Source organism: Kwoniella shivajii, chromosome 8 (genome assembly GCF_035658355.1).
Source record: "Kwoniella shivajii chromosome 8, complete sequence".
NCBI classification, from domain to species: Eukaryota; Fungi; Basidiomycota; class Tremellomycetes; order Tremellales; family Cryptococcaceae; genus Kwoniella; species Kwoniella shivajii.
The window spans coordinates 99045-112855 of record NC_085915.1 but is presented as its reverse complement, the minus strand read 5'-3'; the positions used below and the strand labels follow the sequence as shown (position 1 = coordinate 112855).

General features: G+C 43.7%; 5 protein-coding genes and 1 non-coding gene across 6 annotated transcripts; 4 read left to right on the top strand and 2 right to left on the bottom strand.

The window, feature by feature from the left end:
- Nucleotides 1-390: 390 nt before the first annotated feature.
- Nucleotides 391-480, top strand: IL334_005810. Its single transcript has one exon. It is a non-coding gene; the product is annotated as a tRNA-Lys (tRNA).
- Nucleotides 481-1301: 821 nt separating this feature from the next.
- On the top strand, nucleotides 1302-2778 carry IL334_005809 (uncharacterized protein; the record flags this gene model as incomplete). Its single annotated transcript, XM_062937517.1, has 8 exons — nucleotides 1302-1485; nucleotides 1546-1622; nucleotides 1691-1764; nucleotides 1825-1941; nucleotides 2004-2277; nucleotides 2346-2435; nucleotides 2490-2648; nucleotides 2710-2778. 8 exons carry the CDS (start codon nucleotides 1302-1304, stop codon nucleotides 2776-2778), a joined length of 1044 nt encoding a protein of 347 aa, XP_062793568.1.
- Nucleotides 2779-4021: 1243 nt separating this feature from the next.
- IL334_005808 (uncharacterized protein) lies at nucleotides 4022-6403 on the top strand (the record flags this gene model as incomplete). Its single annotated transcript, XM_062937516.1, has 10 exons — nucleotides 4022-4477; nucleotides 4540-4758; nucleotides 4809-4846; nucleotides 4973-5042; nucleotides 5105-5287; nucleotides 5339-5531; nucleotides 5581-5725; nucleotides 5784-6044; nucleotides 6100-6208; nucleotides 6257-6403. 10 exons carry the CDS (start codon nucleotides 4022-4024, stop codon nucleotides 6401-6403), a joined length of 1821 nt encoding a protein of 606 aa, XP_062793567.1.
- A 579-nt stretch (nucleotides 6404-6982) lies between these two features.
- IL334_005807 (uncharacterized protein) lies at nucleotides 6983-7674 on the bottom strand (the record flags this gene model as incomplete). Its single annotated transcript, XM_062937515.1, has 4 exons — nucleotides 6983-7020; nucleotides 7090-7233; nucleotides 7289-7355; nucleotides 7408-7674. The coding sequence occupies 4 exons, from the start codon at nucleotides 7672-7674 to the stop codon at nucleotides 6983-6985; spliced, it is 516 nt and encodes a 171-aa protein (XP_062793566.1).
- Nucleotides 7675-9828: 2154 nt separating this feature from the next.
- Nucleotides 9829-10843, top strand: IL334_005806 (uncharacterized protein; the record flags this gene model as incomplete). Its single annotated transcript, XM_062937514.1, has 3 exons — nucleotides 9829-10347; nucleotides 10640-10736; nucleotides 10794-10843. The coding sequence occupies 3 exons, from the start codon at nucleotides 9829-9831 to the stop codon at nucleotides 10841-10843; spliced, it is 666 nt and encodes a 221-aa protein (XP_062793565.1).
- Nucleotides 10844-11291: 448 nt separating this feature from the next.
- Nucleotides 11292-13514, bottom strand: IL334_005805 (uncharacterized protein; the record flags this gene model as incomplete). Its single annotated transcript, XM_062937513.1, has 12 exons — nucleotides 11292-11639; nucleotides 11734-11903; nucleotides 12002-12071; nucleotides 12138-12160; nucleotides 12213-12223; nucleotides 12289-12295; nucleotides 12383-12412; nucleotides 12462-12521; nucleotides 12650-12795; nucleotides 13028-13205; nucleotides 13295-13377; nucleotides 13453-13514. The coding sequence occupies 12 exons, from the start codon at nucleotides 13512-13514 to the stop codon at nucleotides 11292-11294; spliced, it is 1188 nt and encodes a 395-aa protein (XP_062793564.1).
- Between the last annotated feature and the right edge of the window lie 297 nt (nucleotides 13515-13811).

Here is a 13811-nt window from a genome sequence, read left to right as displayed (position 1 = left end):
GCATATGAGTAGCTTCGTTCTCAATCTTAGCTCTCACCGACGAGGTCACCCATCGAAGCCCTATTGCCCTGATAACAAGATTCCTGGGCCAAATTAGGGATTCGACACTGCAACAAGGCCGCCAGCCCTGGATAACAATTCTCATTCGGTATCTATCGTCAAGCAATTGCCCCAGATTACGGCTATATTGGCTCACCCGCCCGGTTCTGAGGCGATAAATGTACAATTGACATACCGTTTCATCATTGAGGGACAGCACGACATAGTCATCATCATCATTAGGGGACCACTGGGGGAAGAATAACAAGAAGGTTCCAGGATATATTTCCCAAACTCAAGTTTTGGTAGTGCTATATCCAAGTAAAATTATGCAATGCCATTAAATACTGTGCCTCTATAGCTCAGTCTGGTCTAGAGCACGTGACTTTTATTCTATAATCGATCCCGGGGTCGTGGGTTCGACCCCCACTAGAGGCTTCATTTTTTTCGGGTAGTTAACGTGATATTTTGTTTGTTTTTTGTTTTTTCGATTTTTTCGTTCGACCATGCGCCACTTCACAAAATTCAGTTTATTAACCAAACAATCCTACCCATCAACAAAACCAATACGCATTTTCTCTTCTCTTTCTTATGGATTTATGGATTTCAGCAAGATACAAGTGAAAATGAAATTAAGGAGTAGCAGAATTAATATTATCCTGATAAACGGATCTCGTTTCAGAATGAAGCTAACAATAGTTGAAAGGAGGGTGGGTTAACAACTTTCTACAACCATCAATCATGGAGCTTTTTGTTTTCTCGGTGAGGAACCATTTCGCTACCGAAGAGTGAGACTCTTATACCGTGATCGCTTAGATCAGAATTTCAGACTATGGGGGAGGCACAGCATTGTGTTCGTTTATTCTTCTTGTTGGGATCGAATTCGGTCAAAGGGACATATGTTGGGTTCGGTGAAGCGGTGAGAACCAACCTAAAATTTTACTAGATGATGCCAATTTGTTACGCGTTCGTGTTCATCTGACCGCTTTCTTCCCACTTGCATCATCCTATAACTCCAACTGATAACTCCGAATAATTGAGCCTTTTCAAGCATCATCAAATCTTAGTTAGACAAAAAATCTCTCAATAACAAACTGACACAAATTTTACTTTTACCCACTCGATCTCAGCCAGATTCCGCTAATCAATTTTACTCAATCCCGCTCATCCAATTCACATTCGATCAAGCCCATTCAATCACTTTCGACTCCACTCAAAACCAATCATATCCACTCGTATCCAGCCAAAGGCATACTCACAAAATGTCAAACAAGGTCTCATTTGGTGATATATGCGATTTCATTGACTTAGAGGAAGATCCCTTGCCTCTGCTGAATAACGATCAAAATTACGTCGCAATCGTAAACGGACAAGGTGAATTAGCTGGAATTGAATCAGTAGAGGACAAGAAAAGTCGTGAATCAAGGGTCAAACGTATTGCGCAGGGTGAGCCTGCATCCAGCTGTTCCCGAAAATGCCTTATTCATGTATTACTCTTTACCTTAGAAATTGAGGTTCTCCTTAAGTATCGATTTCACTGGGAAGATGACGTTCCTCTAGGCTTCAAACCTTCCAAAGGCAAGGTAAGCTGTTGTGGCTTTAAATGGCGACCTGATGCCGTGCTGATACGTTAATTCAATTGATTCATCAGTTCAAGTGGAGCTGGGATAAAAGCTGGGCTTTCTACTATGAAAGGTTTGTAAGGTTAAAAGAGCACTGTAACCGGTCAGTGCTCCTCCAGCCTTTTGGCCGATTTCTATACCAAGCTGACAGTGTGGAGTACAGCAATTTCGAGCTTGAAGATAATGTTGCGCCAATGACACTGTGGTTAACTCATCTGTGGTTTACCGCCAAACACGCAGGACGATGTCACGTCTTAGGTGTTACCTTGAGAATTGCTCCGTAAGTAATCTTGTTTTAATCAAGTGGGTCATGATAAGTACTAAGTATGAATTGCATCGAAGTAAAAATCCTGCCCGAGTCAGCTTTGGTAAACGTCGACATCACCTAACGATGTCGACCGGATGGAGCAATGCGGTACCTCAAGCTCTTGCCGACTTCGACGAAGCACAAGCAAACATCGTTCCAGAGTCATGGGCTGCCAATTTGCTTCGAGGAAACAAGCCGAGAGAGCATATCGAGGAGGTCGTCAAGCGATGGGCAGGTCTGCGATTAGCCGATGGTTATGGAGGGCAACTCACAGGAGATTTCACCGGGCTGAGGATGGATGATAACGTTGTAAGTCCACCTCTTCGTACATTTGTCGGGTCTCGATTAGGACTAAGCTTCGGTCCTCTGCCTTTAAGGTTCCCGTCGTTTCTGCTCCCAATCCTGAAGTCTCTTCCGTCGTAGATAAGCATACGCCACCGGCTGAATCTGCACAGCTTACACTTGAGGTAAGTCTAATCATACAATCTAGAAAGCAATGCTTACCTACATCCTCACATAAGGTGGATACTGATGCTAAAGCTCGTGAAGAGTTGCTCCAAGAACTTCTGTTACTTGGCAATTTGTTCAGTATCAAGCCTGAACCTGGCGATATTCGAGAGCTCCTCACCAAGGCCATATCGACTAGACCAGGATCGACGGTGTGGCAAAATTTGTTACAGGTCAGTGGATTCATATATCGAATTCGAACGTTATCATTAATCTTTGTATCATACTTTTTAGGCCGCTATGTCTGCTACCAGCCAGCCTTACGATCCTAATTTGTGGGCAGTCGAAGGACAGGACAATTAAGGAATAAGATCTTTTGTGTTTTTTATAGCATAATACTAAAAGCTGTATGAACGTTTCCGGTTTACCAATGATGCTGAGCACACGAGATGTGGTCTAGACTGCTATGCATACTCAAGACAAGTAGCCATTCACTATTTATCCATTGAAAGCTATACAAGCACAGACTAATTCATTCTATATGTCTCTCCATTATTGGCCAAGTTGATGAACCCAGTTGTACTAGAAACTTGAAACCGACATCCGCATATCCCGGTTAAAGCGGGTTTTGAATGTCTTGGCATCAAAACGTTGGTTACATTGTCTTTTTATCACCACAAAAGTCTGAACATTGGTCAACGATCTTACAGCCAAGACTCGACACCTGTATGTATACAGCAAGACCTGAATCGAGAATATCATTGGACCTGGATGGGAAATAGACAATCTTACTCTAGGCAGGTCATCCTCGCATCATTGGAAGTTGTCATTGGAAGTTGTTCATGCTGACACGTCGACACCGCTACAGTACCTCCCCGTTAAACTCTCAAAACACTCAAAGAAAGGATCCATATCCACCCAGCAAGCCTTCCAAGCCAAAGAAAGTGAAAAGTAAAGACTTTGCGATTTTGATGAACCACAAGCCGCCCGCGTACAGACCTCATGGAGTAGAATACATGGAAAGTCCTTCGGACAGACTGAGAAGGGAGTTGAACGAGATGCAGGCTGCGAAAGAAAAGGCAATTGCTCGAAGAAGGGAGGAGGAGCTGCCACCGTACGATAAAGGTGAGTTTGTAATTAGATGATACCTCATGCGATGCTAATACGGGACATAGATGATACCCACCGGACATCCAATAAGTTAAATGATACCTTCACCTCGCAATTGGTCCGGGAACGGTCCGACCTCCGAGGTGTCACTTTCCCAACACATGACTGAACTCAAGGAGAGTCCAGATCGCCGCCGGTCTCCGGTTCCGCTCCGACGAGTACCTCATGCATTCACGTACATATCCATACTAATTGACTACTCGAGTATGCACTTCATGCGTCTCCAGTTATGAATAGAGGGCCAGAATGTTTTGCCGAAATCTGTTATCGGGGTTAACCGAGCCGAGGCCAAATGATTCAGGGTGAAAAGTTCGAAGATGCAGGCGTGATCGGTTCAAATCTTTATTTAATAGAGAAGTTCTCATTCCCATTTCATCTGCATATTCGGTCCATCACTTTTGTGCGCTTCACACACCATCACATACTCAACTCAAGGATGACTAAAGCTCATGGACACGAGCAAGAAGATGACGTGGAGAAGATCGCGTACAGTCCATCTTCAAGTACGACGAGATCCAAAGCACCAGAATCACCTCTAGATCCACCTTATCGCAGTAAATACCTTTCAGAGTCAGAAAATCATGATACTTTCGATGCTTCACTACCTATCTCAACAAACCCCAAGTCCCTAAATCGACTAGGGTCTGTACATCATGCCCCTGGATCTGCACAAAACTACTCCTCGGGTGAAAAATTAGCGAGAATGACAAGTGGATTGTCACGGATGTCGAGTCATCGCGCAATGGAGATGGAGGAGGATTTGAGAAGGCATATATCGATACATGGGAAGAAGAGACATTCAGGGGATGTTCTGGAAGATCGAGTGGTCGTGGATCTAGGAGAAGGAGAGGAAGAAGTGATTTTAGTGGACTGGTTAGCCGATGACCCAGAGGTGAGTCTTCATAAGTTATGCAGTCTTCGACAAAGACTTATTTTTCATCGTGTACTCTGTAGAATCCCTTTAATTGGCCGACTTGGCGCAAGTACTCGATTCTTCTGACTGGCGTATTTATTACATTCACTGGAGCAGCCTCGCTAGTTAGTGTCGGAATATTAAGCACCTGGGGAACTGAATACTTCCACGTATCGAGAGAAATGTTCATATTGCAATTAACACTTCCCATGTTGAGCATTGCATTCACGCCTATGGCCTTGGCGCCGCTGAGTGAGGTCGTGAGTGATTTGCACTACGAAAGTCGACATGTACTCAATTTTTTGTGCAGGTTGGTCGTAATGTCATTTACCAGGTTACTTCAATCTGGTAAGTCGTTGGTCACTTATTTTACACGCTCATTTCCTTTGAAACAAATTCACTGCTCCCATCCTCAGTCTACTCCATCCCCTTTATCCCGAACAGACGGAGAACAATCAGCTAATGTATGTACAGTAACCTTCTTCTATTCATACCCCAATGCGTGTCTAAAAACCACAACGGTGTTCTAGCTGCGCGATTTTTTGTAAGCATCCTTCATTACTTTTCTTACACCCATTGACTCAGTACTGATCAAGTGTTCATCAGCAAGGCGCCATGTCCAGTGTAGGCAATTCCATGGTCGGGGGCACCGTTAGCGACATGTTCTTTCCTAAACAAAGAGGGACTGCCATGTCAGTCTTCAGTGTGATGATCTTCTCGGCACAGGCAAGCGGGATTCCTGCGCTCGGCTGGGTTGGACAAAATCTTGGAATAAGATGGTCTTATATCGTAAGTCAAGACATTCAAGGACGTTATACGATGAGCTCATGGAAATAAAAGATTCAAACTATCGCTGCTGGACTCAGTGTTATACTGAACTTGGTCTTTCTGAAGGAAACTAGAGCAGATGTACTCCTCTCGCGGCGAGCCAAGAGGTTGACCGAAAAGACGGGAAAGAAGCATATGTGTGCAGCCGATTTGCAGAAGAGTAGCCTTTTCAGTGTGATGAGGATCTCTCTTGTCCGACCATTCCGTGAGTACCCATACATGAACACTGTCGTAAGATACTAATAATATCGTAGAATACCTGGCAACGGAGCCAATCGTTACTGCCCTTTCGGCATGGATAGGCTTCGCTTGGTCTGTGGTGTTCATCTTCCAATCTTCTGTCATTCTGGTGTTCGAATCGTATGGGTTTAATCCAGCTCAAGCAGCAAGCTTTGAGGCGTAAGTGAAGATCACGGGAAAGTGAAGGGTAAAGGGCTGATTCTCACCACATCAATAGCACCCTTGCTATAGCTGCTGCTATAGGTTTCACCTGTCAATTCCATCAAGATCATCTATACAATCGCTCAGCTCAAAATAACGGAGGGAGAGCTCCACCTGAAGCTCGTCTATACTGGGCAGCCTATGGTGGATTGATGTTCCCCCTTTTCTGCTTCATCTATGCTTGGACGGCTAAACCAGGCGTTGTGCATTGGATTGTTCCAGCATTGGCATTGGTCGGTTCGTACGTCGGTGTTTTTATGATGTATACCGGTGTCTAGTGAGTCATATTTACATGATGTTGTCCGAACTAATTTCTGATATTTGCACTATAGTACATATCTAGCGGATGCTTACGAAACATACTCTTCGTCTGCTCAAGCATCTCAGAGCTTTGCTAGAAATTTGCTCGGAGGTCTTTTCCCTCTTTTCACTGCTCAAATGGTGAGTCAACTGAGCTTGTTGTTGGCTTGTAGCTAACATGGATAATAGTACAAGGGAATGGGGTATCAATACGCTAATACCCTAGTGGCGTCTGTCGGCTTAGTCCTATCTGCCGCTCCGATATTACTGATTTTCTATGGCAAAGCACTCAGAAAGAAAAGCAAAGTGTGTAGTACCTTGTTCAAAGATGAATGAATTTTCTTGCCTGCAGATATCGCTCTGGTCCGCGCCGATTGTGTGACGAAGCTTTGGACGAAAAGTCTACTGACGGTGACTAGACTAAGAATTGCCAAGACAGAGAGACTAATGCATGGAGTGCAACACTACTCACCAAGCTTGGCTAAGTTCTCGTCTTTGTACTCAATTCAGTCGACATTCGCGGGCTATCGATCTGTGCACTTTTTAGAGGTTGGAATTCCAGAATGAGAGGTGTAGAGCGGGCTCTGCCTCCTTCTTCTTTGACAGCTCGTAATGTTGCAGAAGTCTTTGATTCGATTGAGGTGAGTGTACAGCCTGGCGTGGTAGATTTGATGCTTATTCTATCCCTCAAGCGACACATCCCCGGAGCTTGAATTTCGCACAACAGGGAATATAACTCGAACAATCTTGCAATGAGCAGTTGACTTGATCTTGGAACCGCATTCATTTTTCTTTACGTATCTGTAGTTCCCATAATACATAGCAGTACTTGCTGTCGGAACGACTCGATTCAATCGGAGATAGAACGTGCATGAAAAAGCCCAAAATACATCTGCAAACGACGCAACCAATTAATCAATCTCTACAACATATTTCATCTAACTCCCAAGGTACTGTCGTCGTTTGATCATGTTAATCATTTGATCAGCTGAGAACCCTGCCTTGTCCGTCGAATGACTTACCAATATTCGACCAAGCAGCACATCCACCCACAAGATCGATAGAATCCTCTTCATCACCAGTTTCCACAAATTTCCAGGATTCAGTTTTAGTCCCTTTGAGAAAACATTTTCGAGTCTCATCCGAAAAGAATGTACCTAGACAAGCTGAAAGGACTGTTAGATTGATTCGCTTCATCAAGGTCGTATGTCATACACTTACATGCTCCATAATTATTACATAACTTCAAACAATTTGGTCTAGGAGATACCGGTACACCACCAGTCACCTTTGATCTAAATCAGCATGATGATACGAAAAGGGGGATAGATAGCACTCACGTCATCACCAATGAGCTTCCACCCGGTATAGTGTGCAAATCCAGAACGTTTTCTTGCTCTCCTGCATTTAGGATATCGCGAAGATGTCTTCCCTTCTCTGTCCAATGTGAGCTGCCCGCTTAAACCTCTCAAGCGAAGGTCTTTCCGATCCGTGTGGAGGTCCAAAGATGCGGTCTCAAATGAGCGGTGCGCGTTGTCTCCTGAGACAGCAGGTATAGCGAATATCGTGGGAAGGATAAGAAGCAGGGTGAGTATGAACAAACGCATTTTCGGCTGACTATGATAGAAGGTAGAACGGATTGGAAGTGTCAAAGCAAAAACTTGTATCGTCCATATTATTTTTGTGGTATTTTCAGCCGCCCATTTGGTCAGTGTAGATTATTTGCATCTTGACTGGTGACTATACCGTTGATTGTGAACCGAATACACTGAATTGATATATACCCCATGAGGAGGTATTGTGAGAACATCAATTAGTCAATCGAGGTCAATCCGCGATTTTTGTTTTTTGGTATGACCTAAGCATGTGTTAATTGGCACGAAACTTTAACCATATCGAACGCGATTGACTTGAATGGGAACGTAATGCTATAAAAAGCTCACAAATAACAGGCGATACACGAAACTCGACTGAGAAGAAAAAAAGGAGATCTCAGCTTGATACGTAATGAGCCAAAATCTTTGTAAATTTTACCGTTTATTGTGCTTTCGATCTTGAGAGTTGTTCAGAATCCAACCACCGGGGCTGATACTAATTGCGCCTGACGTTCGCGTTCCGAACTCTGATCAGATATACCGCTATCAGTCTTCACAGTCTCTCCTACTGATAAGGATGTACCATTCTGAGTAGAGTAATCAACAAAACCCGAGATCAATCTCATTGGCAATAAGAGTACCGCTGGGAATGCGGATCGGACCTAGCTTGACGTTATCCAACTCCAAATACCCTGAGGTAAACGAACTTGAACCCCTTCTTGCGGGACGCGAGATCTTCAACACAATTGAATATGTGAATTGAAAAAGTTTAAATACCACACAACTTTAATGAACGGTTTCTCACGTATTCCCAACATCATATTGGCAACAGCTTATGATGTTCTCTTCATCGAAAGGCGTGATTTTCCGCTGGAGGTCGATCCTGAACGTTGGACATGAAGAAGCTAGCGCAATGGATGTAGCATTTCGCCCGTCTCAACGTTTTTCTTCAGCCAGAGCACTGACGAGCGTAAGCATGATGCCAAGATGTTTACCATATCTAGCAACGACATTGTATCAATCACGTCTGCCAGCTAGTCGATCGAAATGATAAATGCCATGATCGGGAGTCAAAGAGCAAGACAGTGGGGAATACTATATACACTGAGGATGATCTGCGTGATTGAGCGTCTCAAGTGTAAGTCTTTCGGAATGATACACAAGCAACCAACATGTCTTAATCCCAATTTTACATCCATTCTATGTACAGGAAGCCCAAGACAACCCTAGATGTGACCTCGCCGTCGGTCAATAGCACATAGTACTCCGATTCTGGATGATGAAAGGCAGATACATAATAAGAGTACAAGCGCCGTTGTCTTTGGGATTGAGCATTCAGAGATTCTTCGTGAGACCATTGATGTCAAGAGGGTCCCCTTCCTTTTTATTTCGGCTTTACGAGGATATAGCACGCCTGCAACCGCCAAATCAATAATTTATTGCTCCGGCTATTCCGGGGCCACGTGAGTGGTGACGTCAGACACGTCATCTCAGAGGGGGGAAAACAAAAAGATTTTAGCTCCGGAAGTTTTACCATTTGTGGGGCTTGTACCAATCATACAGGGGAAAACATGTAATATACGGTACAGGAGGAACAGTGGGAACGTAAGATACAGGGAATCTAGCCGATCCCAGGGGTGGAGAGAGAGAAGGGAGAGAGAGACTCGTGGACGTAATTTACAGCCGCAAGAGGAGGTAAAGGCGGAACAAGCAAAGAATGTAAAAGGATTGGAATCAAATCTTATAGTAGCAAAGGGGGGAAATCATTTCTCACACATATATACGGATAACATACGATACCAGTAATTCTGATTGGATTAGAACATTGAATTAGAAGAAGGATAGCATCTACTTTAAAGGTTTTGTGTCTGTCTGTGTTGATCAAAACCACTCTTCCTCGAGCTATAACATACCAGATCATCCAATCCATCCTCTGCCACGCCACGTCAACAGAAATATCTTGAGAACTGAAAAGGAAGATCTTCATCGATCTACGTCATCTCTTCCTCTCAGAAGAATCATCTTTAGAGTTCACTTTCATCGTAAAACATTATATTCCTTTGTTTTCAATCCTGATTCCCACGCAAATCATACATATGATTCCGACATCATAACAACTTTCCCACTTCCTCCTCTTCCCACTTCTCAGATCCAACCATATCCATTATGCCATACATCGCACCGGGGAGTATGCAAGTACAACCTATAGCGGTACCGATCAGCAAGGTCCATCAACTCGCAGAAGGTAAAGTATCATCTACATCCAACGACGACGTGTCGACACCCAAACCATCTGATTCATCAAGCGATTTATCCCAACCTACCGATCTTATCTCAACAGCAGAATCTGATTCGAATGGATTATCGCTCGATTCTTTGACATCACAATTAGCTTCTTCATCCATACATTCGACTTCTTCAACACCTCCTTTGGAAGAATCGAGTAGATCTCAACATCAATCGTCACCTGCGGCTTCATCGGTCGTTAGCTTACCAGAACAAGGAGATGGATATTTGGATGAGGTGAAAACTCCTAAATCGGATACGAGTCTGAAGAGACTGGCGGATGACGAGGAGGAGGAAGGGAAGAAGGTAGCTGGTGAATTGCAGACACAAGCTGCTGTCACTCAGGAAATGGAAAATGACGCGTTGGCAGCGTATAGAGAAAGGTTGTATGCGTATACCGTGAGTAGATGATTTCGTCCACATGTGACGATCAAGGTCACACGAAGCTTCATTTGGTGATGCAGAGGAAGGTAAGGTTGTTGGAACACAGTATGACTCGGGTAGAGCAGAAAGGCTTGATCATCTCGGATGAGTGAAGGTACTGGGAGGATATAGGCGGAACCGAGCAGAGAGCAGTTGTCCGAAATGATACAAGAGGAAATGGAAAGGAATGAAGCGTTCAGACCGGTTCAGAAGATGATTACCGTCGAATGAAAGAATACATCATTGACGTCATGTTCGCCAACCTCAGCACTCCCTCTGGATCCAAGCGAAACTATCATCTTCCCGAGCAGAACGTAGAAGACAGAGTGTGTCGATTCATGGATTTACCAACAAGCAAAGTGGGAGTGAGTGAGGTCGCCTTATCTTGAAAACGCAGGATCTAACGATGGTTTATATTGTAGTGGAGAAGATGGCTGCTAAGAAAGCACTCGCTAAACGACTCAATGGATAAATCACCTCAACGTTTTAGGATATTGTTCGCCCTTTTTCATTCGCGATACCCACAACCTTTTCATTAAGAATTCCACCTTGTAGATAACCCCCACAATTGTAGATACCACCATCACTGTATATCATCGTTTGGGGTTTTATTGTGATCTTATCGTTATTTCAAATTTCCTTACGGCTGGAAAAAGAAGTCCTTAGTACTTCTTATTTCCATTAATTATTAATCTTCTTTGCCTTTCCTGTAGTATATTGAAAATCGAATCCTATCCTATGAGATAAGATAGAGAGAGAACGTAGAGTGGTATATAGGTAGATAGTAATATTCAATCAAAGCATGTATCGATAGTCATTCAGCAGTACTAATCCCTCGCCATGTACTAACTCATTGATAGTACATCAAGCATCAAGTGTTAATGGAATCGCAGCTATTTGTAATCTCCATCATTGATACATCAATACGTTCCCCTCGACCTTCTCCTTTTACCCCAGTTTCCCCATCCTTTCCTACTAGTGGTCGTAGATGAAGCAATACTGGTAGTCGCTGGAAGAGCAAGCGGACTGGTCGCTGAGGAAGCAGGGAAAGACTGAGCTGAGTTGTTAGGATTTTGCGATGAAATTTGCGAAGTGACTTGAAGAGAAGTGGCTGCTGATACTGCAGAAGCAGGCTGACTAACCCCTGCTCCTGCTCCTGCTGAAGATGTTGCAGCAACAGCAGAACCACCTTTATTGGGTGCTGGACCACCGTTCCAGATTGGATTGTCACCTGGAAGTTTCGCTATAGGTGCGGTATCTCCTATTTCCTATAAAATCGCGAAAATTATCAATCCCGACTCCGCGAATAGTCGTCAAGGGGAAACGGATCCAGTATAGGGATTCGAAACGGGTTTAACCCACCTCGTTGACAATCACACTGGCGTCATCAGGCTGACAAGTCGCACCTCTATCACCGGTGAAATATGGTTTCAGAGGTGAACAATTTTCAACCTCGAATAAAACTTCACATTCTTTGCCTTTGGTAAATATTTCAGAGAACAATCCGACTGGCCAGCCATTCGTGAAATCACCTACAGTATGCACAAAAACTGGTATCTCAGCATATACCATAAGAATTCAGTGGGAATGTGCGTTGATGACAATATGATAAAAGTAAATCTTGACTAACCATGAAAACCATATCCTGTATCATCACCTTGAGCCAGAACCCTAGCACCGGCTTTATAATCGTATGTATCCTATCATAGACGTAGTCTTCGTAAACAATCATCAAGAGTTCAAGAGGTGGAGGAAATTATACTGACGACGAAATGGAACTCGTAAAATACTGACCAATCAGACCAATCAGCTCCATCAAGATCGTCGGGGTACCAACTCACAAGTCATAATCCTATAGGGGTGCGTCGAGGGGCATGGTCCTCCAGCATCGAACTTTCCAGAAGCGGGATAAGCGACGTGTTTGCTATGTTTCAGTAAAGACATGAATATCAGCGGGTGCGATGGATAGAAGCCATTCCTCGGCGGGTTCATATAATCGAAGTTGACTTACCTCCCTTCCAACCATACATTCTTGCCGTCCCTGTTTAATTTCATCAGACTTGTCTTCGTGACCTATAGAATCCGCTCACCAGCACGAAGGAATGTCACTTCGGCACGTAAATCCTGAGGACAACTCCTGTCGGGAAACCCTAAGTGTGAGTAAAAATGGCGAGGTCGTCAGCATAAACGGCTGTTCGATTTTCCAAATTGGCTTAGTGTCCAGATTGAGAGGCGAGCTTTGACTTGATCCCTTCTGTTAACCCAAAATTCCACTCACCGTTCGTTACAGGCCCCTCTGCACCTAAGCAAGTAAAACCTATAGCGGCTTGAGCAGGATCGTTGGCATCAAACGTGTTTCTAAATGGATTACCAGCTAACATCTTCATCCCTTTCGGGAACTCATACATCTGTTCTGTCCCCTGGCTATTTCAACTCATCAGTCTCAGTTGATACGTCCGAGTCAGAGTCAACTGTGTCAATAAACTGACCGACGCATCTATATGAGGTCGCAGCGAATCGCTTTCAGCCAAATCTCTTCCACAGTTACGTGTGTACAGAAATGAAACTCACAAAGTAATATCTGAATTCATGTACCGATAGTCAGCTATCAACATATTATAGCATTATAGTCGTGTATCTCCAGGATGTCGCTCACGTGTTAACCCTATTCATTTTGACCAATTGCACACTTTCATCATCTTGTTTCCTGTACAACTGAGGCGCCCAGTAACTACTTTTGTCTACGCTTACATCGGCGGTTGTACATTTCCCATTTACCGAATTATCGTAATCATACGAAGGTTTGAACGATGATGTGCCGACTATAGAGTGGACTAGAAGTGCGAAGAACAACATATTGTTGATTAGTGAAACATGACGTTGAATTTGAGTTTTCATCTTGATCAAAAAAACGAAAACATACCATGTCCAGATATCCCACCGGGAGATATGATAGGATCTCTTCGACTAGTAACTACCGCATTTCCATGTTGTATGACGAAGAATCTGACGTTCCGAAAGAGCATCAGCCTTGCATGTATGCAGATCGTTTCCCAAGGGTAAAGAGTAAGCACAACTCACGGATCCGCCGAAACTTCCATGAGCAAGACTAGAAAGCTTGACAGCGCAGAATGAGATCTCATCTTGTGGGAGAGTTAGGAACAGATAAATACTACTACAGTAGTCAACAGATCAGGGAGAGAGATTGGGAAAAGACTGTGGGGGAGAAGATGTTAAAACGAAAACAAGTAGTACCATCCAGAAATGAGGCAGCTATTTTACTTGCATTGTTTGAACGATTTTTTAACCTGATTTATGTGCTTTGAATCAATCATCAGCAATTAGTTGATAGGATTAGTGGATTTATAGGATCGCTGGAAATGATCAAAGGAAGCTCATTCTCATTGGATTTCGTTGTCGGGGTGAATTGCTTATGATGA